The 27,415-nt window shown below is 30.5% G+C and overlaps 1 protein-coding gene and 1 long non-coding RNA gene across 2 annotated transcripts; one reads left to right on the top strand and one right to left on the bottom strand.

Annotated features, from left to right (window-relative positions):
- Positions 1-8,655: 8,655 nt before the first annotated feature.
- LOC130944151 (lipid transfer protein EARLI 1-like) lies at positions 8,656-9,885 on the top strand. Its single transcript, XM_057872333.1, has one exon. It carries the CDS (start codon positions 8,743-8,745, stop codon positions 9,097-9,099), a length of 357 nt encoding a protein of 118 aa, XP_057728316.1. The 5' UTR covers positions 8,656-8,742; the 3' UTR covers positions 9,100-9,885.
- Positions 9,886-24,438: 14,553 nt separating this feature from the next.
- On the bottom strand, positions 24,439-26,196 carry LOC130944046 (uncharacterized). Its single transcript, XR_009071953.1, has 2 exons — positions 25,851-26,196; positions 24,439-25,037 (listed from the first exon to the last, which is right to left on the bottom strand). It is a non-coding gene; the product is annotated as an uncharacterized LOC130944046 (long non-coding RNA).
- Between the last annotated feature and the right edge of the window lie 1,219 nt (positions 26,197-27,415).

Genomic DNA, 27,415 nt, shown 5'->3' with positions numbered 1-27,415 from the left:
TTACATCCAGCAATATTCCCAAGATTAATCATTAAATGCTTCTTTGCCCGTGTAATTCCTCCTCTCATAATTTTTTCACAGAAATTACATATGGTGTCATTGGTATTTCTTTCTTCTACAACACTAACATATTTTCACCCTGGATGAATCCTACTGGCACGAACAGCAGCTGTAGGACGAGCAGCAATTTCAGCAGCATGGCCAGCAGAGGCATAGGTAGGGGCAAGGGCAGGGACAGGAGCAGGGGAATCAGAATTACGGGCTGGTCTAGAAGTTGACATGGTGAACTGAACTGAAAGAAAAAATTGAAGGAAGAGAGGTTTATGAGGGAAGAGAATGAGACAGTGAAGTGAATGAAAAAAAGGAAATGTAACTTCTACGAACCATAAAAAAGAGGAAACTGTGGTGATGAGCGGCAATGACCACCAGCGGTGACGAGCGGCGACAAACGACGACAGGCGGTGGCGACGGACGGCGATAGGCGGTGGCTAAGATCGGTGGTAATGGGAGGCAGAGAGAAGAGAGAAAGAGAACAGAAATAGAGAGCTATTTTGGACGTTTAAAGAGAAAGAGTCATTTTTAAATTGCAACGGTTGATCTGGGTTACATGTATCATTTAGGATTTTGCTAATTTTCCCAATTACCCTAAATTTTTTTGAAAAATTCGAAAAAACCCGCCATTTTCACCATTTTCATGGCGGTTTACCATGGCGCCACCGCAATTGCGACCGCCTTTTGCCCTGCCGTGAAAAACATGTCGCGGTGGCCTATGTATGGCGGCGAGGCCAAATCCCGCCACAACATACTACCATGGTGCCGCCATGACCGCTATTTTAAAACTTATATATATATATATTAAATTCAACTCTATTTTATCTGTGAATTGAGAATTTTTCCACAATAATCCTACCTACATTATAAAATTTTTCATTTGATCCCACCCGATCTTACTCGGAACAAATCAAATTTTTCCAATCAAATACATTAGTTAGTCATTCTATATTTCATAAATATACTAATAAAACAAAAACTACAAAATTAAGTTCATATTAAAATTAAAAACAAGAAAATAATAATAAAATTCATGTTAAAATTATAAAAGAGAAGATGTGGATTCAATCTCTATCAACCTTTTTTATTATATATGTATAATAATTTTTAACTACACATTATAATATATCTGAGATGAAAATAAGTCGGTGAGTTAGATTTAAATTTGTATTCAACTTTACCTATCGTTCAATCCGCTATGCAATCCATTCTATTGCGAGTTAGGTTGTCAATCTTACGTGAATATATTGGATTAGATTAGATATCCACAAATAAAATTACTATTGCGAGCCTTACATGAGAGTATTTAAACTGCTAGTATATATAGATATTTTATTTATATTTTACCTAATAATAAAAGAGAAATTAAATTGATATTTTGAAAAAAAAGTATGCCTTGATATTATTTCCATCAATGATTAATAGCAAACCCGCTAATGGTCATGAAACAAGACAAAGCATAAGAAAACGAACAATTTTATTTGATTCCATTTACAATCTGGAACCCACTAAACACTGAACACTTGTCCTTTTATTCTTCTTGTTCTTCTTATCTATTTGGTTGCTTCATTCACAAGCTGTTAGTTTAATTTTGTTAATATATAGGTATTGAAATTAACTTAAGGATTTTACTTATAACGTTCAATCAATATCTTTCTTAAGGAACAACGAGAGACAAATTTGCATTTGAAAATCTTCTCCTTTGTGTTGATATTTTTGCCTCAAAGAAAGCAACTGCTTCAATTGACAAGAGGAAATGCTATAACCAATGACGAAAAAATGAAAAAGTGAAATAAAAATAACAAGGAAATCTATTTTTATTACGTTCCAAATAATTTATTTGTATGAACGGTGTGTTAGGCTGTTAGTGTTAATTATGCTTTAGTTAGTTAGTTGAAGAAGTTATCAGTTAGTTAGTTAGTTTTAGTTAGTTAGAAAAGTGACGAGCTAACTAAATTTCACTAAGAAATTTGTAACTCTTGTTTAAAAAGGTAAGGGAGTTAGTGCGCATGAATTGAGTTTGTTAATGATTTTCCTAGAGGAGGCTTCTCTTCTTCAGTTCCTCTTCATTATTATTTCATATTAATTTTTTACTATAAAAGTTAATATTGTTATAAATAGAAAAAAATTCAGAATATTTAGATTGAGTAGGAGATCAAACTTAATTAATCAGTTAAATGTAACCTGTTTTACTAAATGTTTGAGATATAATTAAAGCAACAAATTCCTAGTGACATTACAATTTTTTTTTTGTTAAAACAGCAATTTATTTTGTATAATTATGACAGTTTGAACCACCATTTTATTTAAGAATTGCGTTTCTAAAAAAAGCCAAATTTTTAAATGTCTTTTTAGATATTATGTTGATTTTAAAAAATATGTATAATTCAAATCATTAAAATAATAGCTTTTTTCAAATTTAAAACGGTGGTGGAAACTGCCGTTTTAACAAGATAAAATGATAATTTTTATATTATTATGAGAACTAGAACAAATTGGCCGATTTGACCAAACTAACTAAGAACCAGTAACTAAAGTGGTCCAATTTAGAATAAATATCGATTGTGTAAGGTCCTACATTGATTGGGAAGAGGAACGAAACATGCCTTATAAGGGTGTAGATACTTTTTCCTAGCATGACGCGTTTTGACGAGTGAGTGGCATTGAATGTGTAAAAAAATAAAAAAATCGGTCAAACACATTCAATTTTGAACGGTTAACTAATTTAAAATAATAAAATACAAAAAGATAATTTTTTTAAAAAATTATATATTTTATATATAAATATATTATTTTATTATATCTGATTTAACTTCAATTGAACTTTTAAACTTTTAAATCTCTATTTCTACCGATTCAATCGCCAATTTGGTTTTTAAAATTTGGTTTATGTTGTTTAAGAATCACTATTTTTACCATGTTAATAAATGTCGTTTTCTTGTTGGTCATTTCTTAAACGCATTAGTAGTGAATTACAACTAAAATTGAACAAATTTTCACAAATTTATTGAGAAAATGAATTCAACTCAAAACCTAAAAATCACACAAGTGACACGAAACTCTAAGTAGTAACAAAAAAGCAAGGCACAGAAAGAATTAACAAAAATCACGGAAGAAGAAGGTAAGAAGAGCGTATCAGGAGGCATCACAGTAAACCATATATGAGAGAGATTTGCCTGATTGGAGAGCTATAAAACCTTCAGAGTAGAAGGAGAAGAAGTCCCTACATTGTGAATCATATAAAATACAAAAAAAAAAATATATTTTTTGTCTTTAATATTTGTAATTTTTTTTAAATATTTCTAATGTTTAATTGTATTTAATTTTGTTCTTAATATTTTTAACTTGCACCAAAATTACCCATAAATGCTAACTCTATCTAAAATATTAAGAACAAAATTAAAAGTATTATGGGATAATTCTAAAATAGATAAAAAAACATTAAAAATAAAATTGAATTAATCAGAAACATTAGAAACAAAATTAAATAAAATTAAATGTCAAGGATCTTTTTAAAAAAACATCAACATTAAAGATAAAAGATATATTTTATCTATAAAAAAAATGAATTAATGCACAAAATAGAAAACTGAAAGAATATTAAGATATAGTAAAAAATTAACAAATCATGAATCAAAAGAAAATGAAGATAGAAGAAGAGGATCAGAATTTTGTATATAAATGTACAAGTGGAAACGTAGATGGAAAAAACATGTACATTAAGATAAGAAACTCACACAACACAAAATGTAAAAAACTCGATAAAAGAGAAGCTCACATCAATAATAGAGGAGAAGCTCGACAAAAGCTATTGGAGAAAAAGCTCACGACTCACATACTCTGCTCTTTTACTCTCAAATTAGGGTTCGAAATGAGTTGAGTTGAGTCGAGTTAGACTAAACTCAAGCTTGATTCTCGAAAATTAAATTTGGCTCATGACTCAACTCATTAATAATCGAGTCTATTTCTTAAGCTCAAGCTTGACTCACTGAAAGCTCATGAGTCTACTCGAGCTCACGAATTGACTTAAATAACAGGAACATAATCTATAATTTTATATATTGTATATCTATTAATTATGATTTTTTTTATTTATGTCCTACATCAAAATCATATAAAAAATAATTATAAATTTTAAATAAGAACATTAATATATGTAAAATTATACATTACTATTTTATATGTATATATATACGATTAAAAGCATAGTTGTAAGAATCAGACTGAACCGGTCAGTTTAACCGAAAAACTGATGAACCGGACTTCTAACCGATTCGGTCCAATCTTTAAACTGCTTAAGAAATAGAACTAGTCAAAGTTGATATGTCCAAAACCAATTAAAATCGGTTCAACCGAACCGTTCGAGAGAAAATTCCAAATTAACAAAGATGTAGTTCGAACTGGGTGGTCTTTGTGCCTGCATGCTCTCATTGCTACTAAACTATATTGTTCTTTATTATTTTAAATGCTAATTATTAATTATATAGTAAAAATATACAATAATTTTTTTAGATATTATTTTAATTTTATACTCACTTATATTTAAATTAATTATATTTTTTATAATTCATAATTATTAATAGGGCAATTTACCTAAATAAATAGAATGGCAGAATCCTTTACCTAAATGTGCAAAACTGATTGTTGTTACGTGCATGTGTAAAACGTACTCTATGTAATCCGTGGCAACCCACCACGGTTTACGAAACGTGCATAAACCGTGGCAGGTCACAACGGTTTAGGGGTAAAAAATATTGAGTGTTAACCGTGGTAAGTCACCACGGTTTACGAAAGATGGATGGCATGCATAAACCGTGGTAAGTCACCACGGTTTATGAGGAAAGTGGCTTACACATAAAACCCGGTAACCCACCGCGGTTTATGTGTGTAGCTATATAAGTAATTTACACGTAATAAACGCCTCACATTTCGTCGATATATCCTGCCACGTGAGCGACGCCATTTAGTCGGTACAAGCGATCCTCACCCTCCATTGGCTATTCAAGCAACAACTGCAGCAAAGTGGAAGTGTTCCTCTTCGGTTGAAGGCCAAGCAACCGGTGAGAATTAAGTTTGGGAAGTTGAAGCTATTCAAGATCACCTTCAGGATTAGGTGCTGGATTGTTGTGGATAATCTTAATGCTAATAACTCCATTAGAATCAAGAGCAGTAGCTGCAAGTTCAGGCTCAAGTTATAGATCATAATTCTTTGGTGCTTATTATCACTATTGTTCATTATAATTACTAATAGTACAATATATGCCATATATATTGCTATGTATTACTATATACTATTTTTTTTATATGGTCTCGGATTGAGATTATTATTTTATTTTTTTATTTTTACTTTACAGATGGAGATTTACGTTTTAGGATTTTTCTTAGTTCTGTACTTTTGATTATGTATTTTTCTGCCATTACTCATGCCCATATTATTTTTTGGTGATCATGCAATAGCTTATATTATATTGTTATATCCTTTATACTATTTTTGGTAACATGCTATCCTATATATATGTTTAATACCTTATTGTTAATTTTTTTTATTATTTTTAATGTAACATGATACAAAGTGTACTAACAAAATATTTAATTACAGGATTTTTGTGAAAAAAATGTATATAGTAGTACTATCTTTGGAAAAAAATAAATGTTCTGTTTGAATTTTCTATATTAAATAATTACCTTGTTAACAAAAATTTAGACAAGATTACTTATATAGCTACACACACATAAACCACGGTGGGTTACCGGGTTTTATGTGTAAGCCACTTTCCTCATAAACCGTGGTGACTTACCACGGTTTATGCATGCCATCCATCCTTCGTAAACCGTGGTGACTTACCACGGTTTACACTCAATATTTTTTGCCCCTAAACCGTTGTGACCTGCCACGGTTTATGCACGTTTCGTAAACCGTGGTGGGTTGCCACGGATTACATAGAGTACGTTTTTGCACATGCACGTAACAACAATCAGTTTTGCACATTTAGGTAAAGGATTCTGCCATTCTATTTATTTAGGTAAATTGCCCTTATTAATATAAATATAATTAAATATGTATAAATAAAAAATATTAAATATTTTTATTAATTACAATATAATTATTTTTTATTATTATATGATATTTATTAATATTATTTTTTAATAAATACATTTAGTATATAATAATATAATAAATATAAACTAATTAATTAGTTATTAAAATAAAAAAATATTTTAATATAAAAATAAAATTAAAAAATTTTTATTATGAAAAAATACTAGAATTTATATTCTTATTTAATAATAACTAGATCATAACTTGTTGATTATAATTTCTTGAAACTTGATTATTTTTAAAATATTAGTGAAGATATATATTTTAAATTTTAATTTTAGGTTTTAGACTATTTTATATTTTTTTATTTACGTAGGACCGATTCTGCCGGTTCAACCAATAACTCATCGGTTGAATCAATGAACCAATAAACAAGTAGTACTTTGATCGATTTGATTATTGGTTCGATTCTAACAACTATGACTAAAAGTATAAACTATAAACTAAATGTATATATAACATATGTGTATTAATAATTTAATAATTTATATATATATATATATATATATATATATATATATAATCGAGCCAGCTCATGAGCTAATGAGTTAAACTTATCCAAACTCAAGCTTGACTCATTAATTTATGAGTTCAATTTCAGATTCAAGTTCAGCTCATCAGCTCGCGAGCTCAGTTTATCGAACTATTAACGAGTTGAGCTCGAACTGACTCATGAGCTAGTTTGACTCAACTCAATTATTAAATTTAAATTATTAGGTTATTTTCTTAATTAATTAAATTAGATGATGGCAGTTAAAACTGCTAAAATGGCTAAAATTACTATGACTACAAATATATTATGGCTACAACATAAACTATCTTAATCCACAAATATGAGATTAATTTTAATGATTAATAATATAAAATATTTTATATTATTATTTAATTATATTTATTTTTTAAATAATTATTTATATATAATTAATATAAAATAATTATTTTATTAATTTAATATTACATTATTAAATATATATATAATTATTTTATATTTACGATATATCAAAATTAAATTCTTCACAAATATTATGATAGTTTTATAAAATTGTCTTAATTAATATTAAATAATAATACCATTTTATGCAAATCTTTTTGTAGTGTGATATAGGATTATATTGTCTTACAAACGTTCAAGAGAATAGCGGGATATTTTTCTTGAGTTGTGAATTGTGATCGAGCGAAGAGTAGTGTGAGGGGATAATATCCAAGTGTGAAAGCATTTGATAGTAAACTCTCAAATCTGTTCGCATTCCCACGTATCGGTTGATTAGGGTAAAAAAATGGAGCGTAACCTTTTATAGATAAATTATTTAATGTATAAAATAATTAGAAATAAAATTGTTTGTGAAAATAACTATATATACACTAATAAATTATACTTCAAATAGTATGGTCTTTTTATATTCAATTAAATATTACAGATTCTAGTCTTATTTTTAATTTAAAAAAATATATATACACCCTACCTCTTTAATAATAATAATAATAATAATAATAATAATAATAATAATAATTGAAAAATCAAATTGATTCATTTCTATTTCATTTTTACTGTTCTTTCGGCTACTATTATTTACCCCACAATTATTATTATTATTATTATTATTATTATTATTATTATTATTATTATTATTATAATACACGTGTAATAAGCCAAAGCTGCCCTTTTCATGGGTAGAACAAACTACGTGAAATTGTGATTCTTTAGCATTCTCATGATGAACCTTGTAAATGTTATCGCTTCCCGAGGAATCAGAGCCTGTAGTGTTCTTCAAAGTAAACATAGTCCACAATTATTTACTCAAATAATAATAATAATAATAATAATAATAATAATAATAATAATAATAATAATATAAAATTTAATTTTAATATACTGTTATTATAAAACAGTTATATATAATTATATAATATTATATCAATAAAAATAATTAATTTTTATATTAATTATATAAATAATTATTTAAAATAATAAATATAATTAAATAATTATATAAAATATTTTATATTATTTGTATATTGAAATTAAATTCTAATAATATATTATTTTAAAGAAATTAAAATGCACCTTATTATTAGCTAATTCAATAAATATCATGGCTATATGGGTATGAATAAGGTAAGAGGGATATATATAAATGCAATGCATTATGTTATTTTATATATTCATATCCATTATATATATTAATTAATAAAATAAGAGTGTCAATATCCATTATTCTATAAAAATTATACTCTAACAACTATTTAAAAAAAATACATGTCAAATTCAATATATATAATAAAATAATAATAAGGATTTATATAACCAAAAAAAGTACACTATGTATATGATGAGTCATCTAAAACAACCAAAAGAGTACACATTAAACCATTATTATTTCTTTGAGAAACAAACAAAAAAGATCAAACTGGAAATTGATGAACGTTATCACACCCTTTCACTCTCTCTTCCACCCAATCAGATTTCCAACAAGAACCTCACAATTTGTCTTTAAAAATGGTCCAATGCAAACCCATCTATCTCACTCAACAATTTCTTATTCAAAACAAAAAACAATAACATTATTATTATTATTATTATTATTATTGCTATGGCTTCAAACAAAGTCATTGCCACCATTTTGGTGCTCTCTCTCTTAGCCTACTCAACACTCACTCATGCCAATTGCCCACCAAAAAAAGCAACTCCACCACCTTCGCCGCCGGTGACGCCGCCACCGTCACCAAAACCAACACCACCAACTCCGACTCCGTCACCAAAACCAACACCACCAACTCCGACTCCGTCGCCGAAACCAACACCACCAACTCCGTTGGAAGCAGCACTTTGCCTTTGCACTGCAATTAAGGCCAATGTGCTTGGAATCAACTTGAATGTGCCTATCACACTTGAATTGATCCTTAGTGCATGCCAAAAAACTGTCCCTCCTGGCTTCCAATGTCCTTAAATCATTAGTAGGTTTCGATTTTTTAGAAAAGGCAAAAATTTACGTACAGTTATCTTTACGTAAAGTTAATAGCTAAGAATTTTTAGTTGAAAAATTGCATCTAACGATTCTTAATTATCAATTTTAGGTGAAAATAACTGTACGTGAGTTTCTATCTTTAAAAATACTTGCATGTTTCTAGAAAACATTTAATTCAAATTTTAGAAACTTTCACAATCATGTCTTTTTTAAATATAATTTTTAGGTCATTTTCAAACATTACACTCACTCATCTTAAAATGTATGTGTTTTTGGATGTATTGAAAAATGGAGATATCTTGACATAATATACATATATTGTGTTTTTGATATATTAATTTTTTAGTATATCCAAAGAAATAAAAATGAAACTTATTTTAAGATGAGTGAAATAAATAAAAATAGATGATTGTGAATGTTTCTGAAGTATATCTTAAACGTGCTCTAGAAACATACAAAAATTTCTTCGGATATATATATTGTATGAGAAATTTTTTGTTAGATGCTAAATCTTATTTATGATGAAGTATCTAGCTAAGAATTTCTTCTGGAGTGTGGTTTAATTTGGTCTACTATTATGATTGATAATATTGTTGTTGCATTGCATGTGTTGTTCTTGTCATCATGTAATTGTTTTAAGTCGTTGTTTTGTATGTTGGAAAGTGTTGGTCAGTTGCCTTTGTTATTATTGGCGAGTCTCATCTGAACACTACTACTGTGTACCATAAATATATGTTGAGTGTATATTTTAATTTCCATCCTCATCAATCATTGTTTGATGCTATAGTACATAGAATTGCAATAGAATAAAATATCATGACAAATAATAATTATCAATTTAATTTTACAATTTTATTGATTATCAATATTTTGATAATGAATTACATTAATAAAAATTAATCATGCTACGTATATATAAAAAAATCAAATATTTATATAAAATATATGTTAAAATATAAAATATATATTAAAAATAAAATAAATAATATATAAATTTATATACAAATATATAATAATAGATTTAGTGATGATTTAATTTTAGCCTGTACATAGTATCTTTTAATAAAAGCATTATCAAAGGAAATGATGATAATTGAACACCAAATCATTAGATCTTACTTAAATAAAAGGAATAAGAATAATTTTGATCCCTAACGTAGTGACTGAAAATCGATTTTGTCTCTAATCTTTTTTTTTGTTTGAAAATAGTCTTCAATGTTTCAATTTGTTTTAAAATCGTTCTTCGGATGAAAATACCCTTCTCCCTTTATCCCAAAATCAACCAAACTTAACCACTACCACCACCATCACCAAAACAGAAGCCCACGTCCAACCAAAACCCACCACCACTACTACCAGTATCATCATGGTCATCATCATCATCAGAACTTTTTCTAAAATCAATCAAAATCAACTAAAAGTCCAAACTGAACAAGAATCCACCACCATTATCATCATCATCATCATCATCATCATCAGAACAACAAAACTCAAAACAGAACCCACCACCACCCCATCATCATCATCAACACCAGAACCCACCACTACCCCGACCTTAGAAAATCAGAACTAAAAAAATCAGAACAATCAAAACTCAGAACCATCAACAAAATTCAAAACTAAAATTCTTCCTCTTTTATTTTTGCTCTGCTTCTTCATCTTCTTCTAAAGAAATTCAAACAACATGCACTTTGAACAATAATCAATAAATTCAGCAACAAAATATTCTAAATTCAAGCCAAATCACAAAAAATTAAATTATAGATATTTCACAACAAATTTCACAAAAAAATTTAAAAATTCTACAAAAAATCCAGTTTACAGAAGCGGCGGGTGGTGAGGGCAAGGAGGAGGAGCAGTGGCAGATCACAGACGACAAGGCGGCGGTGCAATGGTGCGGCGTTATGGCGGTGCGGCTCCCTTCCCTCCCCCACCTCCTTTATTGCGCCCCCCGTTTTTCTCTCCTCCGATTCTCTGTATCTCTTTCTTTCCTTTCTTTTTTATTTATTTTATATTTATTTTATTTTATAATTTTTTTAAGGAGGAGTAGTTTGGTAATAAAAAAATAAAATTGGTAAAAAAGACGATTTTAAAATAAATTGAAATCTTATGGACCATTTTGTAGCGAAAAAAAGATCGAAAACAAAATCGATTTTCAACTTTTACGTTGGAAACCAAAATCATACTTATCCATAAATAAAATGTATAAGCGATAATCGTACGTTAATTAAATTTTGAATTTAATTGCATATGATGGACATATTTAGACTAAATAAAATTGGAGTAATTTTTTTAGATTTTGTTAATTTGTGTTTTAAGAATATATCTTAATATCATAAATAAATATTTTATTAAAAATCATTAAAAAATAATTTTTAAATATTTTTAATACATAAAATTTCCATTATTACACTCTTACGATGAGTTTTTAAGATAGAAGATAGCTATTATTTTTAACCAAGAAAAGAGATAAGTGTTAGGATATGATAGATAAAGTGGAACTTTCTAATTCTATTAACACTTTACAGATGAAAAAAAGAGAGTTAAATCAGACTCTTTTTTAGGCTGTAGAAAATATTTCACCAACACTTTGGGCTTCTTAAACTCTTTTGATATTAATATTAAAAAAAATGCTTACATCAAATTAGTTATTTTTTATTTTTTTTGTAAAATCGTATGCATGCTTAATTGCTTATGTATATTGATGAAAATTAAACATTAATTACATTATTGATGCTTAAAATGATGAGGAAAAATGAGTATGCGCCACTTCTAATCTACTAAATGACCCCCAAAATTTCATTATTAAAACACTTGCTTAAAGGGATAAAGTTTACGATAATATTAAATAAATAAAAAATCGATAAAATTTGTCTTATTTAATATTTATTAATTATTATAATAATTAATAAATATAATAATTAATAAATATTAAATAAAATAAATTTTAATTATTTTTATTTAATTTATTTTAATTATTAAATATTTTCGTAAAGCTTAATTTCATACGTTAGTTAAATGACCAAAATTTGATTTTCTTATTATGTAATATTTCTAAAGATATAATTACTAGCATGGATATTTTGATTTAAAAAACGTGTTTAAATATCATTCTTAATTAAAAGCATATTGGATTGAGTTAATACTCAAATTCGTCCCTGAAAGATACCTCGATCTCCATATTAGTCCCCGGATGATAAAGTTAATCAAAAGAGTCCCCGAAAGTTACACGAGTTAATCAGGTTCGTCCTTCTGTCAAATTGCTTGATGACATGGCTAACGTCTGCTCACGTGGCACGTTAACTGCCATGCTGGCAAAGAAGGAATACGACGCCGTTTTGATGGTTCGGCCAGATAGACATGAATCGGCGTCGTTTTGTGGAGATAGTGGATTCAAAACGTTTCAGAGTGGAATCACCCTCCTCCTAACTAGTATTCACCGTTGGCTCCAAATTGTTTCGTCTTCGTCAAGCCATGCCCTAACCCGTTCACGTTGCATTCGAACATCGCCATCCACGTTTGTCGTCGTGGTTGACGATCAAAGCGGAGCAGCTGTTGGTAATGAGAAGAGCGGTCATCAGCGGTTAGCAGCATTGATTGTGGAAGAAGCAAGCTTGACGTTAGAGGTAAGCAGTAAAGTTTTTTCCTTTTTTTTTGAAGTCAGTTTGTAGGCTGATGTCGTAGGGGTGTCGTTATGTATAACTGTGTCTGGTTAGGGGTAGGGGTTTCTGTGATTGTTGTTTAAGGTCAGAATGCATTGCTTTGAATGCCGTTGTGATGATATTGTGTTATTGTTGTTTGATGTTAATGGAGTTAGTTTTCGGTGTGCATGTTGTTTTGGGGTTAGGGTTTCTTATGTTATCATTGAGAATAGGCAGTTGCAATCTGTGTGGGCTAAGGGAGGTTTTCTTCTTTCTGCTTGTAGATGGAAGGTCCTCCGATGACCTTTGTGTTTCACCATGGGGGACTGTTAAGAAGAATGAGGAAGGAGATATGGTATACGAACCCGATAATACAGAGGTGCTGATGGGGGTTGAGGGAGACACGCTGACGTCTTTTGTAAGGGGTTATTATAGGGAGTTGGGTTACATTGAAGCTGGAAGTTGTTGGTGGAAAGATCCTGGAGTTCCTCTTGCATCAGGGTTGAGAAGCTTAGTGACAGACGCAGACTTGGTTGCCATGTGCAAGGATTGCAGGAGAAACCACAATATGATCAATATCTACTTGGAGCATTATATCTCAGCCTTATAGTAGAGGAGATTGAGGATGAAGTAGTGAATCAGCCTTGTATAGTAGAGGAGATTGAGGATGAAGTAGTGAATGTGGAAGCAGAAGGGTTTGAAACAGGGGAACTGCAGCTCCCACCTGTGAAGAAAAACAACAAGAATTGGTCCTCAGTCCCAGAAGCAAACCTCTCACCCCAACAGAACAACCTCACAGCCCAAGTCACAGCCTAATCCTACAATAAGCCCATATCTGAGCCCAATCAACCAAAGGTGAAGCCCATGTCTCAGCCCAATAAAGCAGCCCACCAACCCAACAAGACAACATCTCAGCCCAAGAAGACGCTGCAGCCCATGAAGCGTGTTCCTCAGGCAAAGAAGACCAGTTATCAGGCCAAATCAGTCCCACCTCAATCAAATTCGTCAGAGGCAGGCAGTAACTCACAAGGGGCAAAGGACAAACAAAATAGCATTGGCTTGCAGAGTCACAAGGTGTGGAAGACAAGTGAAGAAAGCTCCCCTCCAGGAAGATGACACTGACTCTCATGACTCTTATGAGAGTACTGAAGATGAACTATAGGCCTCCAAAGGTTGTAGGAGACAACCTCTATAGCAGTGAGAGTGATACTGACTCTGGGAAGGGAAAAAGAAGTGCAAAAAGGGACAGCAGGTCTGAAGTCAAGAAAAGCACAAGCCCCCTAAGAAAAGACTAGCTGATAAAGAGATAGACACTGATGATTCCAACTATGAGGGCTCTGAAGATGAAGAAAGTCTGAGTCTGGTATGTTAATTCCTTTAGGGTTAGTTGTTTGGGGTTTTTATTATGCAAATGTTAGCCTTTGTATGTGTTACAATTTTTTTGTTGCCAGATTTAGATGAAAGTGATGCTGCCTCAGATGCTGACTCCTGGCATTCAGAGGATTCTGATAAGGTGTTGGAGTCTGATGAAGAATCACCAGCTGTGTACCCACAGTTCAATGAAAAAAACAAAGTTTGGAGAGTTAAAATTCGAGGTCAGTATGGTATTTAAATCCAAGTCTGAATTCATGCAAGCAACTAGGGATTATACAATCCAGTGGGGTAGAAATATTCTATTTTCAAAAATGACAAAGTTAGAGTTAGGGCTGTCTGTAAGTCTGAAGATTGTCCCTGGGTAGTTTACTGTGCATGTAATAAGCAAGATGGTTCTTGGCAATTAAGACACTAGTAGATAGTCACACTTGTCCGAGAAGGAGAAAAAACAGAGCTGCAACCCAAACTGGACTCTAAGTAAACTAGTACCTAAGCTTAGAAAACACCCAACCATGAGCACCGCGAGGTTTACGATTGGTTTGTTAGAAAGTGCAACGTCTATCTGAAGCACATGCATTACAAGAGCCTTGAAAGCGGCTAGGAAAATAGTTGGGTGATGAGATAGCTCAATATGGGTTGGTGTGGGACTACGCGAATGAGTTGCTCACTAGTAACCCCGGATCCACAGTTCAAGTGTCTGTTATCCCATGCCTGAGAGTCCTCCCCTGTTTGATCGCTTTTATGTTTGCCTTGATGCCTGCAAGAGAGGTTTTAAGGCTGCTTGCAGGCCCTTAATCGGTCTGGATGGGGCGTTTCTCAAAACACTACATGGGGTCAGATTTTAACAGCTTGTGGGCAAGATGCTAACAATCACATAGTTGTGATTGCTTATGCCATAGTCAGTGTTGAAAACAAGGACAACTGGAAGTGGTTCCTTGAGTTACTGCACAGTGACCTGGGAGACTACAGGGAGAACAAATGGTGCTTCATTTCAGACATGCAGAAGGTGAGCATTGTTTTTGATTCAGATAAGACAATACTGGGACTATTTTGACTTGATCAATTAACATTGAGGGATCAATTTGATTTAATGAAGTTAGTGTAGGGACGAATTTGATGTTAACTTGTCGTGTCTGTTTTAACTTGCAGGGGTTAATACCAGCTGTTCAGGAAGTATTTCCCAGGGTACACCATCGATTCTGCGTCTGGCATTTATGGCGCAATTTCTCAAAGCAGTGGTCTAGTACTGAACTGAAGGATATGGTTTGGGAATGTGCTCGGTCTAGGACAACAGTTGAATTCAACAGAAACATGAACAAAGTGAAGCTAATAAATCAAAAAGCATGGGAATATCTCGACAAGTGGCCAAAAGATGCATGGACAAAGGCCCACTTCAGTGAACTGCCAAAGGTTGATAACATATGCAACAATGCTTGCGAGTCTTTCAATGCAAAAATCAAGCATGATAGGGGCAAGCCGATTCTGACATTAGCTGAGGAAGTAAGGAGAATCATCATGAAGAGTATTGTTGACAATCGGAAGAAGCTAGAGAATTATCAAGGGATTCTCCCCCCCGTTCAGCAGAGCAGACTTGAAGCCATGACAGCTTTGTCTAGCCACTGGGCTCCTCAATGGTCTGGTGATGAAAAAGAAGAACTGTATGAAGTTTATGGGTGGCCAACCAATATGGTGGTTGACCTGGGAAAGCATACATGCAGCTGTCGTTTTTGGCAACTAACAGGTAAATAATTCGAGATTTACTCAATAATTACTTTTATGCACGACTTTAAAATAATGATTGGTTTCTCTATGCAAGGGATGCCGTGTATGCATGCAATCTCAGCTATAGGATAAGAATGACAAGCGTGTTGAAGACTACTGTCACCATTGGTTGAAGATGGAAGCGTACAGGAAGACTTATTGCTTCAATGTGAATCCTGTGAAAGGTCAGGATCTGTGGGAAAAAACTCCACACCCAGCTCCCGTCCCACCACCATTTAAGGCAAAGCCTGGAAGACCAACGAAGAAGAGGAGAAGAGACAAAGAGGAACAACCACTGGTCAAAAACAAATGAAGAGGAAGTATAACCCTATCAGATGCATGTATTGCAGTGAGATAGGACACAACAAACGAAGCTGTGCAAAGAAGAAAGCTACCGAAGCTGAGGAGCATGCTAGGCAGCTGCAGCTGCAACTAGCTCTGGTTGCCCTGCTGCAGAAGGGGCTGCCCTGAAGCAACCACTGTCCCAGCTGAGCCTACTCCAGCTCCATCACCAACACAGACTCCGACAGTAATTGATATTAGCCAGTGTGACAGTATACCACCAACCCAGGAAACACAACAGATAATCTGCAATATGATTCATTTTAAACATTTTCATAAATCTCATTTCTTTACTAAGCTAAATCTAAATTGTACCATTAATTTGTTTAGGAACAAGTCGCTGTTAGGCCATCCAAGTTGAAGGTCATTAAAGGGAAAGCCAGAGTTCAGTCGTCTCCTAAAGCTACTGTAGCCGCACCAGTCGCTATCTCCGCTGAGACAATCAAGGGGACTAGTTCAGCTACTGCTAAAAAACTGGCCGACTTTATGACCTTCGTTCCTACTCCCGCCTTCAAGCCCCCAAGAAAGACTGATAAATGACTTTGATTAGAGTTACATTATCTACATTTTGGTCATCTATGTCACTGAAACTTGTACTCTGCCCTTTTATTTTGGTCTATTATGTATCCTCATGTAAAAGCTTATGACTTTGATGTGGTCTGTTTAGTTTGTTAAACCTTTTGTTGTTCAATGTGACATCTAGCCTTCTATGGCAACTCAAATATAATAGTACTTTGACTACTCAATGTTTAACACTACTTTCACTACTGATTATGTCCATTCCTTGGTACATGTTACTTTAATAGTCATTGAATTGGTTTGGAACCTTCAATCAGATTGTGTTGTTTACATATAAAAAAAACCAAATGAAACATCTATTTCATTCAATACATTCATCTCATTACATCTCAAGTGTTTGGAATTTGCTTTACTTGGGAACGACACAACAAACTACAAACAATCACATTAAGCACAACTACACACAACAGAAAAACTATCAACATTTTCAATGCTTTTACTTCAGCTTCCAAGCAGCCCAGTCCATGCCACCTTCAACCTCCATTCATCATAGTCACTATCAACCTGCAGCTCAGCCCCATAATCTTTCTTCGTCCACCTTGGCCCATCCCTTCATACTCATCATCCTCAACCCACTTAAAGTAGTTGCAGTGGCTGCCCTTCTGAAAATTCGGAAATCAGAAAAAAAAAAAATTAACATAATCCCAACACAAAACAACATCAAAAACCATTAACATCTGTCACACACTCACCCGTACCTTGGACATGCACGGAATAGTCTATCTGGGTTCCGCTGTCCCAGACTTTCTTATTGCAGCCTTCAACCCACAGAAACATGATTCCTCATGGGTTTCCTCCTGCTTCGCATTGAGGCGCTGGAACCATTACTGCCGTTCGAGAACACGACACACCTCCACCACGGCCTCCATTCCATTTCCGGCCTCCATCGTCGCCCAAAACCACTAATTCCAACACGAACCCAGGCATATGGCCATCTGATTGATGAAGGCGACCTATTTATCGTGGAATTTAGGATTAGGTTTCAAACACTTAGGGACTTATTTGAACTATTTTCTCAAACTCTCCTTGTCAGCAACAGCTCATGACACGTGGGCCTCTTCCACGTTGCAAGCTAACCACACACATCAGCAACAGTTAGCCAGGTCACCAACGGAATTAACGGAAGGACAAACGTGATTAACTCCTGTAACTTTCGGGGACTCTTTTGATTAACTTTATCATTCGGGGACTAATATGGAGATCGAGGTATCTTTCAGGGACGAATTTGAGTATTAACTCATATTGGATTTTATTTATTGCAGGAGCACAAAAAGTGGATATCACAAGCGCGCTGAACACACATGATGTGGCCCCACCATGCAAGTATATATAATGTTCGGTGATAGACTGATAGTATATATAAATAACGTTTTTTTAAATTAGTCTAATTAAATTGGCACAAATTAAAAAAAATGTGGGTATGTGTTATTATTTTTTTTATTATGTAATTTTTTTGTTAAAAAATATAAAAATTTATTAATATAATACATAAATTTTTAAATATAATATAAATTTATTGATACAGCATCAAATTTTTTATATAAAACACAAATATTTTTACATAATGTAAAAAATTTTATACATAATACATAAATTTTTGCTATAAATATATTTTATTAATTAGACAAGTCAATGTTATCAATATGTGCTCTTTAAAAAATTTTGTGTTGTGCGTCAAAATTTTTATATTATACATATTTTATTAATTGAGTGTCAATGTTCTTAATTAATATGTAATTCTTAAAAAAATTTTATATTATGCATTAAAATATCTATATAATACACCAAAATTTTTATGTTATATATCAATTTTTGTACTTTAATTTTTTGAACAATATAAAAGAAGAAGATAAAAAGATGACAAAAGTGATGATGATAATAAAGGAGAACAAGAAAGAAAAAAAATAAAAAATTAAAAATTAAAAAAGAGAAGATAATAATGAAAAAAGAAGTGCATAAAAAAGAAGAAAAAAACGATGACAATAATAATAAAAGAAGAGGAGGATGATTGGAGGAGGAGAAAGAAAAAAATATACATGTACTTATGAAAAGAATAAAGTGGACAAATAATTTGATTGGAGATTATTTGATTTAAAAAATATTTAGACACCTAATTTTATTATATAATATTATCATAAACTCTCATATTTTAGGTTAGATGAATATTAATAAAAAAATAATAATATTACATGACTAGCAAATATTATTATTTTTTATTAATATTTGCATAACAATAATTTATATTTATATTTATAGATATTTTATACACAATAAATATATAATTAACACTTATATTTATCATAATTTTACACATATAAATCAATATAATTTATATTCATAATTTTTAAAATTTATACACATAAATTAATATTTCTAGTGACAAAATAATAAAAAAATTCCAAAATTTATTGATCCCTAATAATTTCTCTTAATAGAAAGTAATGAAAATTAAAGTACTGTTATATGATGATGAGGGTTGGTTAAATTAATTATGAAGTTACACCATAGAGTTGTATAGTACCCTCATCACTTCACTTTCAGCGTCTATATATATCTTCGCTTCCTTCTCTCTCTCTCTCTCTTCCGAAACCAAAATTTCTCATCATCAATTCTTTGAAAGATCTTGTTCATGATCTTCCACAGCTTTCTTGAACTGTATGTATGTATTTATGTGTATAGTTCAAGAAAACTGTGAAAAATCAAGGGCATGATCTCTTCCTTCGTCCTTGTGTTCATAGCTAGCTGCTATATCAGATTGGTTTTCAGGTTCCACCTTGTGATTATTAATTCATGCTTTTAGTTTTTTATCTTCTGCACAACATACCCATATGCTTTCTTCTTTGTTTTTCCTTATTATTATTTTTATGAATTGAAAATGAGATATACATACATATAATATGTGTTTATTATTAGATATATAAACCTTTATAAATATTTCATTCGAAAGATACTAATAATTTTATAGGTGACTAAGAGCTTGATGGATTTATTATGTTAATGGTACGGTTTAGATTATATAAAATTATGTATATGGGACTTTTAAATGTGTTAATTACAAGTTCACATATATTAATATAAATATATGATGCGCAGGATGAATTATATATATTATCTGGTTCAATATAATAATTAGGTCATTCCCATATATTTTTTCCTACAAATTTTAAGTTTTGAATGTTTACTTTTAGAAAAAAATATATTACAAATTTACATCTAAAAATATATATTTCTTATGATTTTTTTTTTATAAATAGTAGTGCTAAGGACAGCAATTTAATAGTATGAGATTATTCATTTTTATTTTGTTAATTACATGTTGGCCAAAATTTAATAAAGTTGCTGGTCCTTAGACTTTTTCTATTATAAATATGGGATAACCTCTAACTAGATTTTTAATCGGATTTTAGAATTGAATTACTTATTACTCTTAATATTCTAATAATTAAAATAAAATTTGTAATCTTCTAAAATAGTTTATTTGATCTAGGTATATATAGGATCCATTTTTTATACATAAAATCAGTCACACTCAATATTCTAATAATTAAAGTAAAATTGAAATCTTATAAAATAGTTTATTCTTAATTATTATTATTAGATCTAGTTATAGTAGGATCCATTTTTGTATAAATAAATAAAATCACTGATCATCAATTCATGGAACTATAAATACACATTTGTTGATGGAGTCTCTTTTTGTCTTTTTCAGCATTGTTGGAAGCAAAAAAAGAAAACCAGAGGAGGCATGATGACACACACAAGTGAAAATTTATGAGCATGATGAATTGAAAGCCAAAGTGGAAGCATTGTTTTCAGTTTTCACCCCACATAGCTAAATAATAAGTAAATGGAATTGTACGTTTTCTTTTTCACTCATTACCAAACACATAAAAGCAACGTTAGAGTCAGAACTCATTAAAATCCTCTCTCTTTCACAATCAATGCAACAAGAACTGAAGTATATGGTTCATAAATAAAAGAGAATCGCTGTCTATATATGTTTTTCCCACTTTGTTTAAACAACCACCTATGGTTATAGGCCTTTCTAATTTGTAAAAAAAAAATTAATTATTTTATTAATCTCTATAATTTTATCAAATTTATAATTAAATTTTTATATTTTTTAATTAATTTCTTACGCTATTTTTAATTTTATAATTAAGTCATTCGAATTCTTAATATAAAAAATATTAGAGTTAATTAAATATTTGTTCTGCGAATTAAATGTATCCACAATTAAAAACTTAATTATATCTTTCATCATATATATTTTTTTTAAAATATTTCGTTAATTTTAATATTTTTATATAAAAAACTTAATTATAAAATAAAAAATGTAAGAACTCAATTAAAAAATATATAAGAATTTAATTGTAAATTTAATAAAACAATAAAGACCAACAGAATAATTAAACAAACAATTAAAGAATTTGTTACGTTACATATAAAAGTATCAATATTTTTTATTTTATCTAATTTTTATATTTTTAGTGAAAAAATATTTAATAATAACAATTATTTGGGACACACTACTGTGAAATTAAATTTATTTTGCATAAATTTTATTTTTGTGGTTGAGGACAATTACACGATGTGAACAATATCACTAATACCGTGAGATAATAACTTTTATGGTTTAAAAATAATTTTTATAATTTATATATTTACATTATAATTGACTTGAATGAGTTAAATTTGATTGATGCATGATAATGTAAGTTAAATTGTTGTACAATATCGATGAATCAATTTTCCCTTTTCGGTTTAAATTAGCATTTCAAGAAAAAGAGGTAAAGAAACTTGTGTATTTGTGTCTGGTCTTTTCTAAAAGGTTCTTGGAGATTATGTCCCTATAGTAAACAAAGTAAGTCAAGTTTTGCAACTCTTGGCTATATATATGTTGAACTAAGAATAAATTTCATGCCACTTTTGGAAACATCAGGAAAAGGCATTTCATACTATGTTATTCCTTAAATTAGTTAATGGAGTTTTGGTTCCTAATTCGGTGTTAAATTAAAAAATAGATATTAATTGTAGTAATTAATTTTATTCTAGTCATAAAAAAAAACTTATCCAACGCCAAATCAATTGCTATTAGTTATGAAGCATGAACACTTTTTTTATTTGTCGTGTTTTCGTATCGGACACATTTCAGACACGACACACTTCCATACTCGCTCGACACGCGTGTCTTTTATATCCAACCGTATCTTAATAAAAAGTAAAAAAATTTTCTCCAATCATTCTTGGGCACACCTAATAATACCATTATGTGTTAGCGTGTCCAATTTTATTCTTAATATGTATTATTGAAATAAGTTTAAAAATAGTATATATTGTTAATTATTAAAATAAAATATATTTTAAATACTTTATATAATTAAAAAATATATTAAAAATAATTAAAAAATTAATTTATATTTTAATATCAATAAAATACTAAAATATCATTACAATTTAACTAAAAAGTATTTTATGTTTTATATATACACTGTATCTTCGTGTCTTGTAAGAATTTTAAATTTGCGTATCTGCGTATTTTGTGTTGTGTCGTGTCTCCTGTCCGTATTCGTATTAATATCCATGCATCATAGGCTATTAGTGACCAATTTTATTAATCGGTAAAATTGGTAATGAAATTAGCGACCAACTATCTTTGATCCTATAAATCTTATATCAATCGCTAAATCAGTTGTTATTAACAACTAATTTTGTGTTGTTAATTGCTAAAATTAGTTGCTATTCTAATAATTTCTTGTATTGAATACTTTTTGTCACCATAAAAGTAATTAATATTTATATTCTCAACTATTTTTTTTAAGTCACACCCAAATTTTTTTGTATCTTAGGTGAGGTTATAGCAGCTTCTTAATTATATTAGAATTTGAATTTAGAACTATTAATTAAGGGGAAAAAGTAAGTATATGCAACTACTCTAACTTATCATCATCAGTTCTTTTTACTCAACTGATGATTAAAGAAAACTTTAGAATATCTGCTCAAAATAAAGTGAAATAAATTTGTGTGTGGTTTGAGCCAAAGATTTTAAAAAGTAATACCGGTTCTCATCTTTTTCTTTCTGTATTTATTTTAAATTTGAGTTAATACTATCAAATTCTTCATTCTTTTAATTAAAAATATTGGTCTCTAATTTTTTTTTTTTACCAAATTTACAAATGACTAATATCACAATTTATCCTAACAAAAATGAATTGATTACTTAAATGTATATTACATGGAAGATTTGTGCAACTAAAACTCTTGGAATTGATTGGTTATTAATTTGTTGCAAGGACATTCGATAGAGCAAAAGCTGATGAGATGATTCTTGTTTGTTGCTTTTAAAAGCTGATGGATGATGAATCTTTGGGGGGAGAATGAGAATCACTTAATTCTCCTTTTCGGCCACTAAATTATTCTTCCCAAAAAAGTGATCCATATTGAATTGCTGATAGTAGAAGGTGAACACCGACTATGGCAAAAGAGAAGCTTTATTAGAGAGAGTGTAGTCAAACTCTTGAGTGGATGGTGAATGTGAAATAAAGGGGATGTGACTCCATCTCCATGACTTCAAGTTTTCATTTTCGATCCCATTGATCCCAATCAAAACCCTTCTGTGTTGGTGTTGGTCCACAAAACATCATAAACAGAATTAAATGTATTAAAAAATAGACGTTAAATTAGTTATTAGTATAAAATATATATTAAAATATGACATATACGTTAAAGATAAATTAAATAATACATAAATTTATATAAATAAATTTTGATTAATTGATGACTAATTTTCTATGAACACATAATATTTTTAAATAGCATTATTGTAAATTATTATTTCGTTGTGGGTTTTGTTTAGGTTTAATTATTTTCTGTTTAGGTTTAGGTTTTGATGAAGCTGCCGCAGCATCGGCACGGACTGCGGGTTTCTACTGCGTCTGAACAGGGTGAGGGAAAATGATAGCGTTTTGCTGGTTCTCCAGCGACGATAACAAGTTGTGGGGCGGATGTCGAAAATGAGATTATGGTGGGATTGAGAGTAACCGTACGTAGTATAAATATGTTTAATTGCTAATTCTAATTCTTTAAATTTTAAAATTTGATATTAATTAATTAAGGTTTAATTACTCTGGAGGTCCTTATAGTTTCACCGAATTTTCAATTAGGTCCCTATACTTTTTTTTTTCTTTTCAATTGGGTCCCTATACATTATTTTTTTTTTCAATTTAGTCATTGTTAACGTTAAACGTTAAAAAAATGTTAGTAAATTGTGAAATTACTTGTATACCCCTAGGGACTTAATTGAAAAGAAAAAAGTATAGGAACCTAATTGAAAATTTAGAAAAATTATGAATATTCAATAAAAGATATTCCTATAATCCCTTTTATTTTATCACTATCATTCTTTTTCTTATTTATATACAAATTGTACCAAAAATACCTTCTCTTTATTTTTTTAACCTTCAAAATACCTTATCTTATGAATATACAAAAAAAAGTAATGAATAAAATGAAACATAAATAGTAGTAATAAGTATAATATAAAATTTAATTTCCATCACTCAAGTATTTATTATGACCAACATAATGAAAAAAACCTGCATATAGCATATAGTAACAAGAACCATTGATAGAATAATAACTAAAATTGTTTAAAAAACTGAGTTCTGTATAGTTTCTCAAACAAGAGAACCAATTTGACTGACAAAAAATTCAAACAAGTATATTGAATAAATGAATTTTTCTTATGGTAACAAGAACCATTAGAAAGAAATCCTTAAAGGCTGCTTGCTCTAGCATAAACAGATATTTCATCTCCCTTGGATATGATCTTTGCCATTGCAACTGATGCCAAGTGACGCACAGACTGTCGAGCACCAAAAGTGAGCAATGAATACAATGCATCCTCACAAAGTCTTTGCCACAACAAAATATTTTTCTAGAAGATATGATAAATTGTAACATCAAAAAACACACTGAGATTTTTAATAGAAACACAAATCAACAACAACAAATAAGACTAAGACCATCAACTATTAGACTAAGACCATCAACTATTCCAAAAAAGGCATTTGCTACATCAGTTCTGGCTTTATTACCATATTCAACAGCTCTTTCCTTTGCTTTATGAAGCTCCAGAACTAAACTCAATGCAAGAATCAAGAATTTTACATATTTGGTATCCTGTCCTTGATTCAAAATATTAGCACCACTGCTTTGAAGAAACTGCAAAATATATGCAACGGATCTACTATTAAACTCATATCAGAGAATTGATGCAGAAATACCAGTCAGTGCAGTGCAGCAATAAATTTAAAATATGATGCTTCCAGTATTAAGAGTTCTTTTTTATTTGTATTATTTATTTATTTACTTTTTATGAAAGAATAATACATCAAATGAAGAGAAAAATAATACAAGCAGCAACACACATTGCTCATTACTACAAAAGTTTTGCCTCTTTTCTACTCCACAAAACCAGTAAACATGGTTAAGAAAAATTAATTGAAGCTTGCATAGCAGACTCAATAAAGGGATCAATGAGTAATCCACTAATCCTAGCTCAAATTGGGGACGTAAAGAATCACATAACATGATATAAAATCAGATATTAAGGCATGAAGTAACAAAAAATATTTATCATGAGAAGCTTCACGTCTTCAATGGTTAGTGTTACTTCAAGATTTGTCATAAACTTGCCACCATGATGTATATCTATGGTGAAATCTGAGTCGCCCATCACTACAGGTATTAAAAACAGAAACATAATCCATTTAAAAAAACATCATCACAGCCACAACAATCAACATTCAAGAATAAACACAATTTATCATTAGCAAAATTAATTTATATTTCAATTCTCCCTTTAACAAAATCCATGCACAGAGATATCCATATTGTAAACCCTAAATCAACCATTATCAAAACAATCCAAAAATCAATCCCAGAAATAGATATTCAACCAATGTCATTTTTATAAAAAAAAAATAGCATACACATCAACTTTTAAAACTAACAAAAGAAGCTTTTTTTCCTGACTTGTTTTCAGAGAGAACGTTCGAGTGTAGGGAGATGGAGCAGACGCACAATGCGGGGACGGGAGGCCAGGCGCTACGAGGCTCCGATCGATATGGCGCAGCGACGGTGATGGGCTTCACAGCGACGGACGACGACGAAAAACGCGCTGACCACCTCCGAACGGAACAGAGTAGAGCAGACCAGTTCACAGGGAAGGTGGCGACAGACGGCAAACCACCAAGTGTTCCTTGCAGAAGCCCCCAGCGACGGATGTTGACGACGGTCTGAAAGAGGGGAAGCAGAGGACGACTTAATCGCGTTCTCCACAGAGAACCTTAGGGTTTCTTTTTTTACTTGTAATAAACTGCAAGGGGTGATTTGGGTATTTTGGAATAATGCATGTTTCTTCAGCTATCCACACCAACCAAATTTAAAGAATATTCGTTTTTTTATCAAGAATATTCTGTTAACTTTAACGTTATACACACAGTAGGGACTTAATTGAAAAAAAAATTTCACGTATAGGGATCCAATTGAAAAGAAAAAAAGTATAGGGACCTGATTGAAAATTCAGTGAAACTATAGAGACATGCAAAATAATTAAACCATTAATTAACTAAGAATCTGAATTTTAATTTTAATTTGACCCCTTTCTTTTAATCCATTGTTTGTGTTGTTTAACATCATCATTGTTTTTTTATACTTTTTAAAATAAGTTAATTCAAAATTGATCTATTAAAATTATTTAAAAATATTCATCCTGACATTTATCTAAATATTTTATAATAAGGTATGTAATTAACTAAAAATCCTAATGTTAACCTTTTCATGGTTCAATGCAACACTCTCATGTTAGTAATCATGCTGCTTTATACGAAACAAAGAAAATAAATTCAATATTTAATAATTATTTATACATTTAAATAGATGTTTGACCCTGTATATATCCTCATTAGCAATAGCTTGATCCAACAGAATTTCATTGATTAAAAACTGCAACCTCAAGAAACAAGGAATCGTTTCAAATTGATAAAAGATTGAGTTGAGCTGGATTTATCTTTGGGACAAGAAAAAAAATCTTCTAAAATAATTTTGAATAATACTACTCATCTAAATCTTTTTTTTAATTAAGTCTAATTAAATTAATCTAACATAATAAAAATAAGTTATGATTAATATTATTACAAGTCTTATTATTTAATTTAATTTATAAAAAGACTTGAATGTATAGTATTATTCAATAATTAAATGCTTAAACTAATAAAATCAGTATTTAATCCATTTTAAATTTATAATTTTTATCATCTATAAATCTTACTACTTTTATTCAAAGATAATTAAATTATTATTTTCTTATTTTACCTTTTTTTTTTCACTTTGGAGATGAATAATGCATATTCAGAATGGACCCACCAGATTCCCGGTTTGGTTATTTGGTTTGTACTGAATTGGGCCTACTGCTTTGTTTTCAAATTTTTGTACTAAGTTGGGCCTATGGTCCACCCCAGGCCCGTTGCCCCGATCACGGAGTGGGAAAAAAAAAAAGAAATAATAAAAAAAGAAAGAGGTAAAAAAGCGAAAAAGAC

This window comes from Arachis stenosperma, chromosome 8, assembly GCF_014773155.1.
Source record: "Arachis stenosperma cultivar V10309 chromosome 8, arast.V10309.gnm1.PFL2, whole genome shotgun sequence".
Lineage (NCBI taxonomy): Eukaryota > Viridiplantae > Streptophyta > Magnoliopsida > Fabales > Fabaceae > Arachis > Arachis stenosperma.
Note: the sequence above shows the minus strand (reverse complement) of the source record. Positions and strands in the feature narration are given on the sequence as shown.